Source organism: Rana temporaria, chromosome 4 (genome assembly GCF_905171775.1).
Source record: "Rana temporaria chromosome 4, aRanTem1.1, whole genome shotgun sequence".
NCBI lineage: Eukaryota > Metazoa > Chordata > Amphibia > Anura > Ranidae > Rana > Rana temporaria.
In genome coordinates, this window is record NC_053492.1 from 178,852,956 (window position 1) to 178,873,372 (window position 20,417).

Below are 20,417 nucleotides of genomic sequence, written 5' to 3' on the forward strand. Positions count from 1 at the left end.
CCAAGCATGCGTCGACTTGATTCTGAGCATGCGCGGGTTTTGAACCGATGCTTTCTGTACTAACCATCGGTTTGGACCGATCGGGCATTGGTCCATCGGTTCGGTTTTGAAGCATGTTTTAAAATTTTGGACCGAAGGAAAACAGACAGATGGGCTATACACACGGTCGGTTTGGACCGATGTAATTGAACTTCGGTCCATTCTCATCGGTTTTGTCTGACCGTGTGTACGGGGCCTAAGAATGCTATGCTTTTGCTTTATTTTGATTGTGTTTAGGTAGATAAGCTGCAACCATTTGTATGTTTAGAATATCAAAACCTAAAAATGTGCTTATTGTCAGCCTGTCCACCTAGTATGTGGTTGGGATAATTTCCTATTAAGACCCCATGCACACAGGGCGTTTTCACAGCTGCTTTTACCAGCGTCAGAGTTTTTTTTCCGCAACCTAAAAACGCCTCTCCATGGTATTCTACCACTTAGCAATTATCCATAAATCATGAAACATTTTTAAAGGTAAAACAACCCCCACATTGCAGTAGTAGTCAAATTCCTGTTCTCTTAGTATTTATTTATAGCACAAGTGCTCAGATGTCCTGATAATCTGATGCAGTTATGTTGACATTCGCAACACAATTTTACTTTGGAAAAAAAGATACTTATTCTTGTAGCAAGCTCTAAATGGAGCAAAAAAACAAAAACAAAAAAACAAATATTACAAAAACCCAACAGGTTTCTCCAAATGCCATGGCTTCATCAATGAAAATATAACAATGAAGTGCTGCTCTGTGTGGGGCATGGGATAAACAAAGGTATCAATGTAGTCTAAAGCTTGGTCATACATTATACAATATTCTTATTCAATTCCCTTTAGATTTACCTTTAACTATGTAGTGCAAGAGCCTGCCTGATTGCATACCAATTGAAAGTGTTAACCTTTTGGAAAAAAATAAAGTTTGACCTCGTATTATATGGTTTTGGTAAATCTAAAGGAAAATTGTATAGTCAAAATATATCCTCTTTTAAGTGTTGTGTTGTCTGCAGTGCAAGGGTAATTTTTTTTTTTATTTCCTCACATTTTAGCTTTGATTTTTTACTTTCTGGTATAGTCTAATTTCTTAACGTTGTTTTCCTTTTTTTTTCTTTCTTCTATTTTTGTGCCTTATATTTTAAACCGAAGCCAAAGGGAATTACAACTCATATGTTCAAAGCACTAATGAGTAAAGAACATCCAGAATTCTCTTCAAATAGACAACAAGATGCACAAGAATTTTTCCTGTACCTTATTAATCTTGTAGAGGTATTTACAATGTTTTTCTTGAATTTACTTGTGGTGCATTCATTTTCTACATGTAGAAAAATATATGAAAATAATAAAATTACTATCACCTTAGGGGGGGGGGATGTAAAAAAAAAAAAAAGAAATAAAAAATGTACGATAAATGCATTTTGCTTAAAATAAAATATTTGTGCATACTGCATTTCCCCAACCTGTTGTTTCTATATTCTGGTGGAGACTTCCTTCTTTCATATTGGGAATGACAATCTATTCTTACAAGAGTGTTTAGACATGTTAACCACTTAAGGACCGGACCAATATGCTGCTAAATGACCCAAGGGGTTTTTACAATTCGGCACTGCGTCGCTTTAACAGACAATTGCGCGGTCGTGCGACGTGGCTCCCAAACAAAATTGCCGTCCTTTTTTTCCCACAAATAGAGCTTTCTTTTGGTGGTATTTGATCACCTCTGCGGTTTTTATTTTTTGCGCTATAAACAAAAATAGAGCGACGATTTTGAACAAAATGCAATATTTTTTACTTTTTGCTATACTAAATATCCCCCAAAAACATATATAAAAAACATTTTTTTCCTCAGTTTAGGCCGATACGTATTCTTCTACATATTTTTGGTAAAAAAATCGCAATAAGCGTTTATCGATTGGTTTGCGCAAAATTTATAGCGTTTACAAAATAGGGGATAGTTTTATTATTTATTTATTTTTTACTACTAATGGCGGCGATCAGTGATTTTTTTTGTGACTGCGACATTATAGTGGACACTTCGGACAATTTTGACACCTTTTTGGGACCATTGTCATTTTCACAGCAAAAAATGCATTTAAATTGCATTGTTTATTGTGAAAATGACAGTTGCAGTTTGGGAGTTAACCACAGGGGGCGCTGTAGGAGTTAGGGTTCACCTAGTGTGTGTTTACAACTGTAGGGGGGTGTGGCTGTAGGACTGACGTCATCGATCGAGTCTCCCTATAAAAGGGATCACTCGATCGATGCAGCCACCACAGGGAAGCACGGGGAAGCCGGGTTTACTTACGACTCTCCCCGTTCTTCAGCTCCAGGGAGCGATCGCGATGGGGCGGCTATAAACGAATAGCCGCGCCGTCGTCCCGGATCGCTCCCCGCGGGAATCCGACCGCCACATGTAGCGGGGGGGGGGGGGTCCCGATCGGACCACCGACCCACGTCTAGGCAGGGACGTACAGGTACGCCAATGTGCCTGTACGTGCCATTCTGCCGACGTACATATACATGCGGCGGTCTGGAAGTGGTTAAAAAACAAAATCTTACAGATGGTTCCTTCGTTGCCTGCTGACGAATTTCGTTTCTCAGTTCCTTTTTGCTACCGATTGTCCATTAACTTTGTTTGTCTGAGTTGTATTTAGATGATGTGCTTTTTTGCTTTATAGAGAAATAGTACAGGCTTGGAAAATCCCAGTGATGTCTTCAGGTTTTTGGTGGAAGAACGGACACAATGTTGTCAGTCACGGAAAGTGCGTTACACAGAGAGAGTCGATCATATAATGCAATTACCTGTGGCAATGGAGGCTGCAAAAAATAAAGGTAGGAAAACCATAGACAGTTAATTTTCGTTAGAAAAAAGGTTTATAATAAAAGTTAGTTCAGAAAAATGAAGGATCTCCAGGATACTTTGTTTCAGCATGTTTATAATTTCTGCAGAAAATGGGGAGAAACTTGTACCCTCTATATTTTTGATCAATCATAATTGGCAATACTTTTTCCTCAGATGAATTAATTGCTTATGATTTAAAAAGAAGAGAAGCAGAAAGTGCAAAAAGGCCGCCACCTGAACTTGTACGTGCCAAGATTCCCTTCAGTGCCTGTCTTCAAGCCTTCACTGAGCCTGACAATGTGGATGACTTCTGGAGCAGCGCTCTCCAAGCCAAGTCTGCCGCCGTTAAGTGAGTCTTCACAACACAACCACATAAGCCACTAATGCTATCTGTTATCTTTTAGAGTGCATGCAACTTTTTTTTCTTACAATTGGAATGCGTATGGTAAGATTAAAAAACCCCTTTGAGGTTTTTATTCAGTCGGTGTCGCCGCTAGAAAACTGTTCATTGTTTCCGGAAGTGAAGGAAAATCCCAAATTTTGGGTTATCACCAGAACATGGAACCCATTCCAGTGGGGGCACTTGTCCTTGTGACAACTGGCTGAGAGGGGATTCCCTCATTTTTTTCTAAAATAAATTCCTCTCACTTTCTTTTGCATCTATGGAACAGGAAGTGAAGAGAAGTCTCCACAGTAAGGTTGACATGGTTTTTAACTATACTCTACTCTATCCAAAACTAGCAAAAAACATTTTAGGTGTTAGATACATTTTGATATGATTCTCATAATATAGTGCTATGAAAATGAAACCTAATCATTTAGTACTAGAGACTCCATTCACTTATTTTCTATTTGTAATTTTTTTTATTATATACTGTATATGGACTTTTATGTGTTAAGTCCAACGAGGTGCATGCCACCTCATGGACTTATCAGTTTGATGTACAGTATAGATTTTTACTGAGAGCTGGAAGTACAACTATCGCTATACTTCTGGTGCTCCTGCACTGGAACTTCCGGTCATAGCTGTAGAAGCTGTCTATAAGAAAGCATTGTCTCTCCTGTCAACGTATCAGGAGTGTAGTAATGGCTATACTCCCTGAGCCCCGTAAAAAACTGTCACAAAACTTTGATATGTTTGCATCAAGTGAATATTCTTTATATGGCCATAGATATTGCATGTCGGTCAGATGTTCAGGCATGCTTTGACCAGTCCACCCTCACACGCTACTGTCTGTTGGTGAGATCACCAGATTATATAGCAGGAACAGTTTTCAACCAAATTTCAGTTAACTGCTTTTAGATGTACGTTTAATATAGATTAGATTAGACAATAGATATCCAGCATGATATTTTCCCCATTGAGATCTGATGCGTTTTCAAAGTGTTAAATTTTTTGAGCTGTGTGTGTATATATATATATATATATATATATATATATATATACACATATAATTATATACACACAGTATCTTGCAAAAGTGAGGCACACCCCTTATATTTTTGTAAATATTTTAATATATAATTTCATGTGGTGACAACACTAAATAAATTACACTTTGCTAAAAATGTAGTAGTGAGTGTACAGCTTGTATAACAGTGTAAATTTGCTGTCCCCTTAAAATAACTTGACACACCGCCATTAATGTCTAAACCGCTGGCAACAAAAGTGAGTAAACCCCTAAGGCCCCGTTTCCAGCGGACATTCCTCCTCCGGATTTTGATTCGATGGCTTGTACACACCATCGGATCAAAATCCGCGCGGAAAACATCTGCGGTCACGTGTCGCGACGATAACGCGGCGACGTGCATGACGCTGGAAGGTAAACACTTCCACGCATGCGTCGAATCATTACGACGCATGCAAGGGATGGGAGAGGACGGACTGATCCGGTGAGTCTGTACAGACGACCGGATCAGTCCGCTGGACTGGATCCCAGCGGATAGATTTTGTAGCATGCTACAAAATTTTTATCCGCTGGGAATCCGTCGGCTGGATTTTTATCCGCCGAAAATTGTCCGCTCGGGCCTACACACGACCGGATCTATCCGCTGGAACTGATCCGCAGATCAATCCCAGCGGATAGATCCTCTCGTCTGTACGGGGCCTGAGGGAAAATGTCCAAATTGGGCCCAAAGTGTAAATATTTTGTGTGGCCACCATTATTTTCCAGCACTGCCTTAACCCTCTTGGGCATGGAGTTCACCAGAGCTTCATGGGACAGGTTGCCACTGGAGTCCATTTCTACTCCTCAATGATGACATCACAGAGCTGGTGGATGTTAGAGACCTTGTGCTCCTCCACCTTTTGTTTGAGGATGCGCCACAGATGCTCAATAGGGTTTAGGTCTGGAGACATGCTTGGCCAGTCCATCACCTTTACCCTCAGCTTCTTTAGCAAGACAGTGGTTGTCTTGGAGGTGTGTTTGGGGTTGTTAATATGTTGGAATACTGCCCCTCCAGGCTCTGAAGGGAAGGGATTCATGTTCGGCTTCAGTATGTGGAGGAACTTGACCGGCCTGCACAGAGTTCTGGCCTTAACCCAATAGAACAACTTTGGGATGAATTAGTGTGGAGACTGTGAGCCAGGCCTTCTCATCCACATCAATGCCTGACCTCACAAATGCACTTCTGGAAGAATGGTCAAACATTCCCATAGATGCTCTTCTAAACCTTGTGGACAGCCTTCCCAGAAGAGTTGAAGCTGTTATAGCAGCAAAGGGTGGGCCAATTCAATATTGAACCTTATGGACTAAGACTGGGATGCCATTAAAGTTCATGTGCGTGTAAAGACGGGTGTCCCAGTACTTTTGGTAATAGTGTGTGTGTGTATAATATATATTTTCTAAGACTAGTTTCACTGTAGGAGTTAAATATGGTATTTTATGGATGATTATCAAGTGAACGTTTTGTACTGAGGCCATCATTGTAAGGATTTTTACTTTCTTCAGGGAATAATTGCTTGTCTCTTGTTTCTGGATTATTTATAAAAGACAGAGGTCTTATCTAGGCTGCCACCACTTCATAGCAGTATCTCTCATGTGCCTGAGATTCCAGCGTTCTGTGTGCTCTGATTGAAGGCTGTCTAATCAAAAGACTTGGAGATGTATTTTAGACTTCTATAACTTTTTCAATGACCCATGTATTTGGCTGTCCAGTGAAGATAGAAGTAGAATGTTCTTTGATACCAAAAGTATTTTCAGAGAAAACTAAATTGTTGGTAAACTTTGCAGGCATTAATCATTTAGGAATGTATTTGATTCACTTATGTTTCTTATCTACTATGCAAGGGAAAACGACCCTGTTTTTGACCCGGTCTAAAAATTCACGTTAAAAAAAGAGGGTTTTGTTGCACACATTTGCAAATATATGTGGGACCTGCAGTGCCAATGTTCAGGCTCTTCTGTATACTACGGTCCTAACTTAAAATAGTTTTGAGAGTATCCAAGTTGGAGCATGTACAGTTGTGCTCATAAGTTTACATACCCTGGCAGAATTTATGATTTCTTGGCCATTTTTCAGAGAGTATGAATTATAATACGAAAACATTTATTTTTTTCTCATGGTTAGTGTTTGGCTAAAGCCATTTATTATCAATCGACTGTGTTTACTCTTTTTAAATCATAAGGGCAACAGAAACTACCCAAAATTACTCCAATCCAAAGTTTATATACCCTGGTGATTTTGGCTGGTAACATGCACACAAGTTGACACAATGGCTATTAAATGTAACCATCCTTACCTGTGATCTGTTTGCTTGTAATTGGTGTGTGTGTATAAAAGGTCAATGAGTTTCTGGACTCCTGACAGACCCTTGCATCTTTCATCCAGTGCTGCAATGACGTTTCTTGATTCTGAGTCATGGGGAAAGCAAAAAGAATTTCAAAGAATCTGCGGCAAAAGGTAGTTGAACTGTATAAAACAGGAAAGTGGTATAAAGATATCCAAGGAATTGAAAATGCCAATCAGCAGTGTTCAAACTCTAATCAAGAAGTGGAAAATGAGGGGTCCTGTTGAAACCAAACCACGGTCAGGTAGACAAACTAAAATTTCAGCCACAACTGCCAGAAAAATTGTTCAGGATGCAAAGGAAAACTCACAAATAACTTCAGGTGAAAATCAGGACTCTCTGAAAACATGTGGTGTGGCTGTTTCAAGTTGCACAATAAGGAGGCACTTGAAGAAAGATGGGCTGCATGGTCGAGTTACCAGAAGAAAGCCATTATTACGCAAATGCCACAAAGTATCCCGCTTACAATACACCAAACAGCACAGAGACAAGCCTCAAACCTTTGGCACAAAGTCATTTGGAGTGAGGAGACCAAAATGTAGCTTTTTAGCCACAACCATAAACGCTACATTTGGAGAGTCAACAAGGCCTATGATGAAAGGTACGGAGGTGAATGGCTGATGTTTTAGGATGTGTGAGCTACCAAGGTACAGGCACTAAGCCGGCACTGAGACTGAGAACTCACCTCAGTCTCCTCACAGTGATGTATGCTATTAAGATTGCACTGCCCTGTACATGGTTGGTCGGTAGGAGTAAGTAGGCTGTTAAAGAAAAAAATCATCAGTGACAGGATTACTGTACAATGTGCAAAAGTGACCAGTACACCAATGAATAAGAATTCACATTTTTACTGATGTCTTAGTTGCAATAACAGCATATTAAACCTATTTGAAAACATTATAGAATCTTTTTCTATGTGCTAAATATACTGTTACTGAAACTAAGACCTTCGTAAATATGTAAGGTTTATACCTGTTGGTGTGATGGCCATTTCTTCACTTTGCCATTTTGCAGCTGCATGGAGGAGTGGAGGAGGAGGAGGAGAAAATATTTAATGATTTGAACAAATGACTGCTCACCCATCACTAATCTACTATCCCTAATCACCGGCAGGCAATGGAGTACATAGAGATTAGGGGACTGGAGATCTGTTCTATCCAGTGATTGCTGTCAAAAGGAGCTCTTTGTGAAAGTAAACACAGCACTTGGGAGTGTGATGACACCACAAGTGACATCATTGCACACCTATTCACTACGAAGGGTTGGGAAGAGCTGTCATAGCTCTTTCCAGCCCTCTACACAGCAGCCGATTACAACTATAGTGATCTATTGTAGGCTTCTTGCAGCCAGTAAAAGATGACTGATGTCTGACCTTGTGCAGGCTCTCTGTCAGATAATACAGGTGACACATGTCATGGCTAGTCCTTGCCACTCACAAAACAATGTCATGACGCCTCCGCGCTCTGTGGCTAACATTCTGAATCTGACAGGCCTCCCTTGCCTCGCCTCAACACTTGGGCCTGGACACGCCAGCCAGCAGCCAGCCACCCACCCACAGTCAGGTTTCAGGTTACTGAGGCCCACCAGCCAGCAGCCAGCCACCCACAGCAAGGTGCCAGCCAATCCAGCCAGCAGCCACCCACCCACAGCAGGGTGCCAGCCAGCAAGCCCTTACAAAGCAGGGTACCAGCCAGCAAGCCCAGCCACAGCAGGGTGCCATGCCAGCCAGCAAGCCAGCCACAGCAGGGTGCCAGCCAGCAAGCCAGCCACAGCAGGGTGCCAGCCAGCAAGCCAGCCACAGCAGGGTGTCAGCCAGCAAGCCAGTCACAGCAGGGTGCCAGACAGCAAGCCATCCACAAAAGGGTGCCAGGCCAGCCTAACAGTGCCAGCCACCCACAGCAGGGTACCAGCCAGCAAGCCCACCCACATCAGGGTGCCAGGCCAGCCAGCAAGCCAGACACAGCAGAGTGCCAGCCAGACAGCCAGTCACAGCAGGGTGCCAGCCAGCCACAGAAGGGTGCCAGCCAGCAAGCCAGCCACAGCAGGATGGCAGCCATATAGCCACATCAGGGTGCCAGCCAAATAGCCAGAACAGGGTGCCAGCAAGCCTACCCACAGCAGGGGGGCAGCCAGCAAGCCTACCCACAGCAGGGTGCCAGCCATCAAGCCCATCCACAGCAGGGTGCCAGCCAGTAAGCCCATCCACAGAAGGGTACCTGCCATTTTTAACCATACTCTTTCAAATTCCAATGCAGATGGATGCAGAGAGAAAAAGTAAAAGTGTGGTCTGGGACTATTTCTTGTCTCAACCATCTTCAGGAAAAGCAGCAGTGTGCAAATCATGCACAAACAATGTGAACATGGGATCAAAAACTGGAAAAAAATAAAATACGTCAAATCTTTAGGCCCATCTAAGAGTTCATCATGTTGAATTATATAACGAAGCATAGAGAAAACAAACTGAATTACAAAGTGAAATACCACAATCCCACCAAACAACAATAAAAGATATGTTTCATAAAAAAGCAAATGGTCTAAATTCGGATGGAAGATCCCAACAGCTGGTCAAAGCAATCACAGAGATGATGGTTACGGATAACCAGCCATTTACAATGGTGTCTGACTCTGGATTTCAGCGGTTGATGTCCGTAGCTGAGCCAAGGTACCCACTGAAGAGTGAAAAGTATTATCGAACCAAAATGCTGGGAAAGATTCATTAAAAGGTAGTTGATAAAGTAAAGGCTATGCTGCAACCAGAGAGTGCTGGCAACTCTCTCTCATTCACGACTGACTGCTGGTCAGGACCAACAGAGTCACTAATGAGTCATACATGCCACTTCATTGACAGCGGATTGACAAAAAGGCAATTGGTGTTGAATACAAAGGTGACGCAAGGTTCCCCCACTGGGACGTACATTAGAGACATTTTTCTAGGCTTCTTTAAGACTGGGGAATAAACAAAGACACCGAGTGATGCTTGTGCTTCTTGACAGCGGCTCAAACATGGTGAAATGAATGATGCTTGCTGAAGTGTCAGACCTCAGTTACATGGCACACATTCTGCAACTTGTGGTAAATGATGGTCTGTCAAGCCAGAGAGCTTTGATAGATATAATTGACATGCTGAAGAAGTGCGCAGGTCATTTCCACCATTCAGTCCTTGCCAAGCAGCGACTGAGGTGTATTCAGGCAGATCTTGGCCTACCCAAAAACAGCCTAATTCACGCTGTTCCAACACGTTGGAATTTAACACTTCACATGCTGTAAAGAATACTGGAACAAGTTCTAAGCATCTCTGCGAACATGGATGACATAGTTGTCAATGTCATTGAGACCCTCAGAGAAAGTGACACTAGAGGTGAGTCATTACGACTTATCTGTGTCATCTGTCATCCCATGTGTGAGAGTGCTGAAGATGCTTCTTCAAGAGAATGAAGGACCCAACACACTTGGCATTTATAACATCCAGGCAAGTCATGAGGGACAGCCTTACCAAATGCTTTGAGCATGAAAATAATTAAAATGTTGTGCTGGCATGTCTCCTGGATCCTTGATACATCATCAGAAGAGAAAGCATGATTCTTGTATTAGCCAAGGCAAAACAATGGCTGACAGAAGATCAACACGAGCTGCTGGAGGTTCCTGCAGAAAGGTCAAGTTTGGAAGAACATGTTACTAATCTGGAAAAGCAGAATGCTGCACCTTCCATGGCTCTCTCGGGCTCTCCCATCCCACCGAGAGACTTGAGCGAACAGCTGGTGCATCTGCCGGCTGTCGGTCCTGCACGCATGCAAAGCTACACATGTGAGATATCACAACGAATGTCAGATCATGGGCAGTAATTCTATATATGGCACTTGGACTAATAATGTCTTTGGGGTCTGATGAGGAAGCCACAGCTGTTCACTTTGAATGGATGCAGCTTCCCCATTAGGGGTGGGACATTAGGGTGCCCGGTTTTAGTCTTGACTAGAGCAGCACCACTGTTCTGCCATGTAATACCAGACTTGTATTGCAAAGGGTTATCACCAAGGGATAGGTGTATTCCACATGGATAGCTCAGGGTCATGCACATTTATGACCATTGATTTCTGTATATGATCTTGAATGCCTCCCAGCATTAGGCAGGTGCTTCAAAAGGGAGTATCAAGTTATTTGGGGGGGGGGGTTATAGAAGTGCAATATAGTTGACATGTAAAGAAGTTCTTTAGACTACCCCTTCGGAGAAAACTCCCTGCTAGTTTACCAGGTTTTTATAAATGGTTGAAAAATAAATACAAAGGATTTGTTCCCTACTGTACTAGATTTCATTTGAATCAAATATATTCCCTGTCTGATAAAGTTGAGATGGTAAAGGTCTTTCAGATCTCTCTGGGTCCTCTAGCACTATAATCTAAATGAACATTTTAGATCTTTAGAGATTTGTGTGCGAGGGCATTACTAAAGCAGTACTAAGATTTGATGTAATCCTTACTTATTGTGCCATCCAGTTCTTGAACACAAATGTGGAAGTAGGCTACTGTCAATGGGCAACATCTGTTTTAAGGCCAGACACAAGGATTGTTTGGGTACCCACAAATAATAAGTATCTAGGGCCAGATTCAGAAAGAATCGCGGCGGCGTAACGTATCGTCTTTACGTTACACCGCCGCAAGTTTTCAGCGCAAGTGCCTGATTCACCAAGCACTTGCGTGTAAACTTACTGCGGTGTAACGTAAAGCCGTCTGGCGCAAGCCCGCCTAATTCAAATTAGGCGCGCTCCCGCGCCGAACGTTCTGCACATGCTCCATTAGTAAATTTCCCGACGTGCTTTGCGGGAAAATTACGGCGCCCCGACGTGTTTGTGAATGGCGACGTGCGTAACGTACTTACGCCGAAAAAATAAATTTAAATTCGACGCGGGAACGACGGCCATACTTTAACATGGCTGGTGTAAAGTTAAGCCATGAAAAAGCAGGCTTAACTTTGCGACAGAAAAAAACGACTTGCGATGACGTAACGCACGCGAGTAGCTTAGTGGATCGGCCGTAAAAGCTAATTTGCATACCCGACGCTGGAAAATGACGCAAACTCCACCCAGCGGCGGCCGAAGCATTGCAGCCTAAGATCCGAAGGCGTACGAAGCCGTAAGCCTGTCGGATCTTAGCCAAATGCCGTTGTATCTTGTTTGTGAATCACAAATTAAAATACGACGCGGCAAATTTGAAAATAAGCCGGAGTATCAGTAGATACTCCGGCGTATTTCTTCTGTGAATCAGGCCCCTAGTTACTTTTAGTTTACTATTAGGTTAGGTTATAAGAAATGTGAAGGGGTGAATAAATTAGAATGTATTTTATTTATTCAGTGGGAAGCTTTGCAGCTGTGGGGGCGACCGCTCATATATCTGGTATGTAGGCCTGGTATTTTTAAGTGGTAGACATTTTTAGCTGTTTAAATAATAAAAAAAAATTAAAAACATGCATAAAAATTTGCAACTCGAGACCTGGCAGTATAAGATTGTGAATGCAAAATTGCTGGTGGTGTTGATTTTAATAATTCATTCTTCTAACAAGCAATAGCAACCATTGCATAGCCATGACAATTTCTGGTTAGCAGCTATGTGTATGATGTTACAACTTGTGACTTTAGATTCTAATCATGATTAGGTTTTAATATAGTGTGTCTATGTCTTCAGGACTTCTCGTTTTGCTTCATTCCCTGAATATTTGGTAATTCAAATTAAGAAGTTTACATTTGGCCTTGACTGGGTGCCCAAGAAACTTGGTAGGTAACACATTCAGTTATATAAACAGTGTGGGATATGCACTCATTTGGTGAGTATACATGTTTTACAGCATTTCTTTTATTTTAGATGTCATGGTGGATATGCCAGATATCCTGGACATTAACCACCTACGAGGAAAAGGTCTGCAGCCAGGAGAAGAAGAGCTCCCAGACATTGCCCCCCCTATTTTTATTCCAGAAGATCCAAAAGGTATGTGAACATATTCAGCACTTTGTCTGCTGTCAGCAGAGGTGAAAGTTTGTATTTAACATCTAATGCCTCATACAAACGATCAGGCTTTTGCCCGACCAAACTCGCATTGGAATTCCTCGGAATTACATCGGAGGAAAAGAGAATATGTTCTCTATGTAAACTCTGATAGAATTCCTCGGGCATACACATGGTCGGAATTTCCGATGGAAAAAGTCCATCTGACTTTTTTCATCAGAAAATTCCGATTGTGGGTACGAGGCATTAGCCTATGTTCCTAAGTGAGCCTAAGATGAAAATACATGAACAGGGACTGTGAAGGCATGTCACTAAGCTGTATTGGCTATTTTAGTTGTCTTCTTTTTATTTAACATTAAAGTGGATGTAAACCCACTCTCATCCTTTCTAAACTACTGCTGATCTATAAGGATATACATGCCTCCTGCATGTATCCTCACCTGTCACATGTCTCCCCTCTGTCTGTTATAAGAACTGAAAAAAAATGCAGATGGCTGAATCTGTTGTCTGGAGCTCAGTGGGTGGAGTCGTAATGTCAGTAGACTCCCCGCCCACCTCTACACTCCCCTTGTCAACATGCATTTTGTCCTATTTATTACTTACACTGAATTCTGCTATGATCTCTAACATCCAGTCAAAATCCAGAAAAGTAACCACATGACTTCAGAAAAGGAGTGGGAATTAAAAAGGCTAGTGCATGAGATATGTAAATAACCTATCACTCACAGCAAGGGGACGGAATGGACTAAGGTTTTTCTCTGTAAGTCCATTTTATTTCACTGACTAATAAAAGAGGATTTATCAGAGCTGGATTAACTCTTTGTGGCAAGACTGGGCACAAATGATAGAAAATCTTTTACTCTACATTGTGACAGCAAAAAAAAAAAAAAAAAAAAAATCGGGTTTACATCCACTTTGTTTAATCAGATTTTTTTTATTTTGCAAAAATTATTATATATTTGCATATTTTTTTGCATGTTCTCCAAAATAGAAACCATATAGGATCTTGATTTTGTATTTTTCTCTACATGTACAAACAGACCAAGCTGTCCATCAAACGTGAAATAGGATGGAACAAGCTAAAATACTTATTTGCATGGTTTAATACTTTACTTTGAAAAGTTTGTGCTGCTATTTAAGCACCTTTGGCAGTGTTAAATTTTATCCTAACCTCTGTCACTTTTTGTGAACAGCTTGATCTGTATGTAGATGCAGATTTGAATAATTTAATGAGTCGTTTATGAATGTCATAAAAGTTTGTTCTGGACCTAATTTAATTCAAATATTACTTATTTTATGTTTTTTCAGATCGTTTTAGAAACCAATTCATGGAGCGTACGTATTTTTATCCTCTGACTTTTTACTTTGTATTTACTTGCAATACACCTTGTAATTTTATAAGTTTAAGAAGGGTTGACTTTGTCTGGGTTCTCAACATCACACAGAATGACATAACAGGTCAGCCTTCTAGAAATTACGTTGCTCATCTTGGGCAATACAAACTTTCTGCCTATTTGGGGCACTGTCTCTCTCAGCAAGACAGTATCCCACTTGCTTCTCATGCGATGACGGTCTGGTCATTGTATCTGTCTATAGGTCTAAAAGACCTGAACATCAGAACCTTATGTCTACACATGCTGCTACTGCAGTAGTTAATCTCTCTCAGAAGTTAGTCTGGTCAGTGCGGACCAGGACATATACTCTTCCAGTGTCTGAACACATATGTTGCTCCCTCACAGCATAGCTATCCCCCATGGAGGGAGGAGCTCTGGCTGGAAAACACTCAACTAAGGCTTGCTGGCTCTCATAGTCGTGGTGGATCTCCGTTACCAGGATTTTTTTTTTAAAACTTGTCGTGACTTTTGTGACTTTGGTTAAGTCAGCTGGCGGCTTCATAGCCAACAGCCTTCTTGTGACATTGACGGTGGTCGAAACCTAATGGGGAGCCTGAGACACTAGTTCCCCATCAGGTCCACTCTCTTTCTCTCTTTGTGGTTGACAGCAGGCATTAGGCATATTTTATAGCCAGTAGCGAGCTCTCCATTGACTAAGGATCTGACTGCTGTCAATTACAAGGTAAGTGGACCTGATAGCAAACTAGTGTGTCTGGATTACCATCAGGTTCCACCCACCCAGCTTCAAATCTATGCAGTGGCGAGGGGAGGCTCAGCTGCACTGAGGACAGCGTATAAGTATGTACACTCCAGCCTCGGTGCACCTCCACATTCCGTGCATGCCCCAGATTCACGTACCTGTTTACAGCAGGTGAATGAATCTGTTGCCTTCACCAACATTTGTCATGCAGAGGCACATTAGAATTCTAAAGAGTACCTACTTATATTCAGTACTGTAATCCCTGTTTAGACTTCTCTTTAAATTTAGAAATACACTACATTAACCTCTATGTCAACAAGCTGGCACATTGTGGCTTGTAAAATATAACGCTTTCACATGAAATACTGTTTAACCTAAATATAAATAAATATACAGATAGTTTTACTGATTAAACTGTACTATACTACAACACTGTGGGGGTTATTTACGAAAGACAAATCCACTTTGCACTACAAGTGCAAACTACACGTGCAAAGTGCACTTGAAATTGCACTGAAAGTGCACTTCGAAGTGCAGTCACTATAAATCTGAGGTGTAGATCTGAAATGAGGGGAAGCTCTGCTGTTTTTATCATCCAAGCAATGTGCAAGCTAAAATGCTGTTTTTTTATTTTCCTTGCATGTCCCCCTCGGATCTACAGCGACTGCACTACCAAGTGCACTTTCATTGCAATTTCAAATGCACTTGTAGTGCAAAGTGGATTTGCCTTTCGTAAATAACCCCCCGTATCCTTTCTCTTTATAGGCCTGTCAATATTTAGCCAGTGTCTATTTTCCTTTTTCTCTTTTCAGTAGAAAATCTGCATTTATTATTTCCATTTTGTCACTTCCACCAACTACTTGAAAACGGTTTCTAACTTGTCTCTCTGGGTAACCGTTCCAGTTTTGTGCAAGCATCTGTACACCTCTGAAAGAACAGATGAAAAATAAATTGAATTGACTAGCATTTACAGTTCCTAACAAAAAACAAATATGGTTGACAAGCTGCCTCCATTTCCTTTATCAAAACCTTTTCTAAGCTCAATGATCCTTATATCAACAACCATTTAAATGTTGATTACCCCTAACTATCATGACACAGCTTGGAGCAGAGTTATTTATTTGTATTGTCATGAATAAAGAAAAAGTGCTGGACCAATATTTTTAAACTTGGTTGCAGGTTTTTACTTAAAGTGGAACTGTAGCTTGGGTGTTTGGCAGCAGCTCCTTCCATAATGTGCAAGTATGCTATGCTTATTTGCAAAATATTGCTCTGGACCTGCACTCTCCAGCATTGACCGCTCAATGAACCCTTTTTGTTGCTCCATTTCTTCTGCAGCATTCCAATGTTTTCTCTCTTAGGTCTTTGGACTGCCACTGATGATGTAATTCCTCACATGCATGTTGGAGTTACATCATCCCAGCTCCTGGTGTTCGAGATTGGGCCAGGAATGTGCACTGCACATGCGCCACAGACAGTGTACGTCACACTAGGATAGTGATAAAAGTGTTTACTGGCAACGGTATATGTAATGTATCTTCAGCCAAAAAATGCAACAAATTCTTTTTGGGGGAATTTGTTCCACTTCACTGTTCTATCTTGCAGGAGGACAGAACTGTATAGAAATACCATGTAGACTTAAAAACAAAATCTGATGGTGACAGCATTGTAGATTTTACCCTTGCCCCATATGAATGCTTTGACAGCACATCCCTTTATGTCTGCCTCAATAATGCTACATAAAAAGGACTTGGCAGCACTTTGTGGTTTTAGCACTAAAAAAGTTCTAAAAGTAGCTACTCTGGAAAAAAAAAATTCTTGTAATAAAGCAAAGTATGGAGTGTTGTATGACTTTCACACATGTCTATGTGTCATAGTTGGCTGTCTGTAGTGAGTGAGCATCAAAATACCTAGTTCAAATATGCTTGTCCCAGTTTACCCTTCCTCTAGCTCCATTAAAGTATTGAGTCAAATTTAAAGCCAAACTCTAGGAATATATGCTCATATGCTCAGCGATGCTTCACATGCCAAAATGGTCTGGCTGCAGGGTACACGGGACGGCAGTCCACTGTAATAGCATTGGCTACATACAGTAAGTAGTGTTAGCTTGTGGAGGAAACAGAAAATTCTCCTGCGCTCGGGTATCTCCTGCTAAAGGGTAACACGGTCCAATTACAGGGTATATTCAACAGTCTTGCAGCCCCCCTTTAGAATCATGGGAATTCATACGGCTAAAAAAGAGAAAAGAAATGAGGGCGCACCGACCTAGTGTGATACCGTATAAAAGGGTTTTATTAGATGTATTAAAACAATGGTTATACTCACAAAAAGAGTTGTATAACACGCTTTGGAAAATAGTACAGCTGTACACAGCAACGCCAGACGAACACGGTGACAACACGGATCAAGTCGTATCTGCCCGGTCAGTATAACCAATGTTTTAATACATCTAATAAAACCATTTTATACGGTATCACACTAGGTCGGTGCGCCCTCCTTTCTTTTAGCTTTTGGAGGGGCAGGAGTGACTTCGCTGTGCTGCTGGAAAAAAAAAAAGCATCGAAAATTCCATCCCTTCGCCACTCAGGTGCTGCCTTATTTTTTGTCAGTGAATACTGGGCAGGCTATTATTTGCTGAGGTGGAGAGGGCCCGATGATGTTACGGTCTCCACCTCAGCCAATAAAAGCCTGCATAGTATTTACTGCCAAAAATACAAAGCGGTTCTTGAGTGGCGGAGGGGCGGAAGTCACAATGCTCTTTTGTTTCCAGCAGCACATGGAAATCTACAGAAGTTAACGCTGCTTACTTTAAGTAGCCAATGCTATTACAGTGCCTTTGTGGCATCTTCAACAATCAGACTGTTCTAGCATGTGGAGCACTGGTTTGAACTAAGCTGGCCCTTTACTGAGTCTTTTATGTGCATATATTCCTGGAAATCAGCTTTTTCCTATGAAGAAGCCCTGCAGTCAACTTCTTTTAAGGCTTGTGTGATAATATTTTCTATTTACATAGTTGATTTTGCTGCTCTCCTTTGCAGTAGTGACTTTATTTGATGTTGTTGCCTATTAACCACCATCTATCAACTGTTTGTGTTTGTCTATGCAAATGCTCCTTTTTCTTGAATTCCTATTTAAGATAGATTAAGCCCACTTATTGAATACCCAGTCTAGTAAGAGAGATGCTAAATGGCCTTTCTGACACCTCCATGCAGCTCCTGACATAGATGAGTCTTCAGTGATGCAGCTAGCAGAGATGGGCTTCCCTCTGGAGGCATGTCGGAAGGCTGTGTATTACACTGGAAGCATGGGGGCAGAATTGGCGTTCAACTGGATAATCGCACACATGGAGGACCCCGGTCAGTATAATCAGTTCAATGTGAGGGCTGCACTTTTGTTTACTGGTCAGTGTGACCTTATTTTCTGTGGCATTATAGCTTTGGTTTAGACTGACTGATTTGCAAAGAGATTTCATAGTGCTTCTAATAAAATGTACAAATGTTTTTTGATCTCTGATGTCATCAACATCATTAATCATTATCATTAACTACTATCTATACTTTGGTGCATGTAAAGTGTTTAGTTGTTTCCTAATTATTTTTAATTTCTTTACTAGATTTTGCAGAACCATTAACTATTCCTGGCTCTGCTGCTACTTCATCTGCGCTGCCGTCATATGAACAAACTGCTCTGGCTAACCAACCTCCAGAAGAGATTGTTGCCTTGATCTCCTCTATGGGTTTCCAGAGAAATCAGGCAATTCAGGCATTAAGGGCAACGGTATGTTTTTAATATGCACCTAAACAGATTTTTTTCTTTATTACTGTGAAAAACAACTAGATAACCAAAATTCTAACACTTTCCACTATTGGGAGAGGGGCCTTTGCTACTCTTAGCCAATAAGTTTAGCTGCATGCACATGTGCTTATAGGAGGGAGATTGTCATCAGTCTGTTGCTGCTCCTACACTGTCCAGTCACTGGTTGTGGTCACGGATATGTCTAAACCATCTTACATAATTGCAGTAGATAAGGGTCAGGTCATATACCTAGCTGTGATGGCTGATATGGTTGGTGATTAGCCATTCAAGCTGCCATCTTCGAATCGTGAGAGGAAGGATAGGGTCTTGTGTTCCTACTCTCCCATACTTGAAAGCACCTGGCAACCTTGACAATGCAAGGGCTTGGTGATTGTCCACTTTGTGCAGCTCATGCTGCATTATGTAAAGATGGGAGGAGAGTCATAAACTCCGATCTCATGAAACACCAAGTATTTTACTTTTCTCTGGTGGGAAAAAAATAGGTTAGTATGAACGTAAGGGGAGCATATTTTAAGTGGCACTATCACTTTTCCCTGTAGTTTCACTTTAAAGCTGCATGCAAATGGGCATATGAATAAATGCTCCAAGCATGCCTCCAGAAGTTGACAGACAAAAATGCCTCTAATGTCAAGTTTTTACACACAAATTCTATTTAGATGTATGTGAGTGTAAACTCATTTCATTGGCTAGAGTATTCATTTGTTCCAACTGTTCTAACTGCATACCTGGGTACCTACGTATTGGTGCTTAATTACCTGCGTGGTGGCATAGTGGTAAACCAACATGGTTTTCAGCCTGTATCCTCGGGGGACGTATTAGGTTTTTTACAAATCTAGGTGCTACATTATTTACCTGTTATACAAGTTAAATGGCTCCAGAAAGGAAGAGGCAGCCAGGGGAGGCTGGTGCACCACCCTCAGGTCCAGTGATCTGGCGGTGTTTACATCTCCTTATGGACCAGTGGTATCAGGTGTATCTGAGCCACTGTTGTGTTTGGCATTGCAGTGATTCTTGACGCATTGGAATGTCATAAAATTTTTGCGGAGCTGCAATGGACTGCGCCTGCATCACCCTGAACAGGCCTGATCTCAGAGCCCAAGCAGGATTGAGCCTGGTTAGTACTTGGATGGAAGAATGCCCAGGAATACCATGTGCTGTAAGCTTTTCCCCTCCAGAATGAGGGAGGTGTCTGAGGCTGCTGTGTTTTTGGAGTATCTCGGGCCAGAGGATCTTAGGGCAGTCTCTGAAGTGGTTCGCCCTTTTGCTCTGCTCTTTTTCCAGGCTCATCAATGTTTTCTGTGATTTGCAGTAGAAAGATGCATATTTATTTTTGTCACACTGCCCTTCAGACTGGCCACAGCCCCCCCCCCCCCCCCCAGGGGTTCACAACGCTCCTAGCCGTGGTACTGCTGATGATGCAGGGGGTGTCAATCTCCTCAATAATCATCCTTGGGGAGCAGTCGATTCCAAATTTAAAGCAAAATATAGGAAGCAAAGGGTATCTTTCGCCACATCTCTACATGAGGAAATTTATATCTATGTTGAAGCAGTTCCCTACATGCAGTTCTACTCCAGGTGTTTTGTAGAGTAACATTCTCCCTGTCTGGAACATGAAGGTCCAAGCAATGAATTGCCAGAGGGCTCTGTCCCTGGAGTATTGCAGAGCTCAAATTGTTGGTTGGTTGATTGGAATCTGGTACCTCTCGATTTCGTGCTACTTGGACAACTTGGTTCTTGTTCAAATTATCTAAAATATATCCTGATCTTCTGAGCAAATAAACCAGTTTTCTGCCATAATCCACACTATGAACATTCTTTTACCCTTCCAGCTACTGTTCGCATTACTTACGTATCTGA

General features: G+C 41.6%; 1 protein-coding gene across 2 annotated transcripts in view; it reads left to right on the top strand.

Moving 5' to 3' along the window:
- USP13 (ubiquitin specific peptidase 13) overlaps positions 1–20,417 on the top strand; it is a 117,949-nt gene that overhangs the window by 88,662 nt on the left and 8,870 nt on the right. Inside the window, exons 11-18 of one of the 2 annotated variants that reach the window (XM_040349428.1) lie at positions 1,178–1,297; positions 2,704–2,857; positions 3,042–3,216; positions 12,333–12,421; positions 12,510–12,632; positions 13,959–13,985; positions 17,957–18,100; positions 18,358–18,521. In XM_040349428.1, the coding sequence (XP_040205362.1) occupies positions 1,178–1,297; positions 2,704–2,857; positions 3,042–3,216; positions 12,333–12,421; positions 12,510–12,632; positions 13,959–13,985; positions 17,957–18,100; positions 18,358–18,521 (996 nt within the window). The remainder of the gene's footprint in view (positions 1–1,177; positions 1,298–2,703; positions 2,858–3,041; positions 3,217–12,332; positions 12,422–12,509; positions 12,633–13,958; positions 13,986–17,956; positions 18,101–18,357; positions 18,522–20,417) is intronic. The other variant, XM_040349429.1, reaches the window with a different exon arrangement.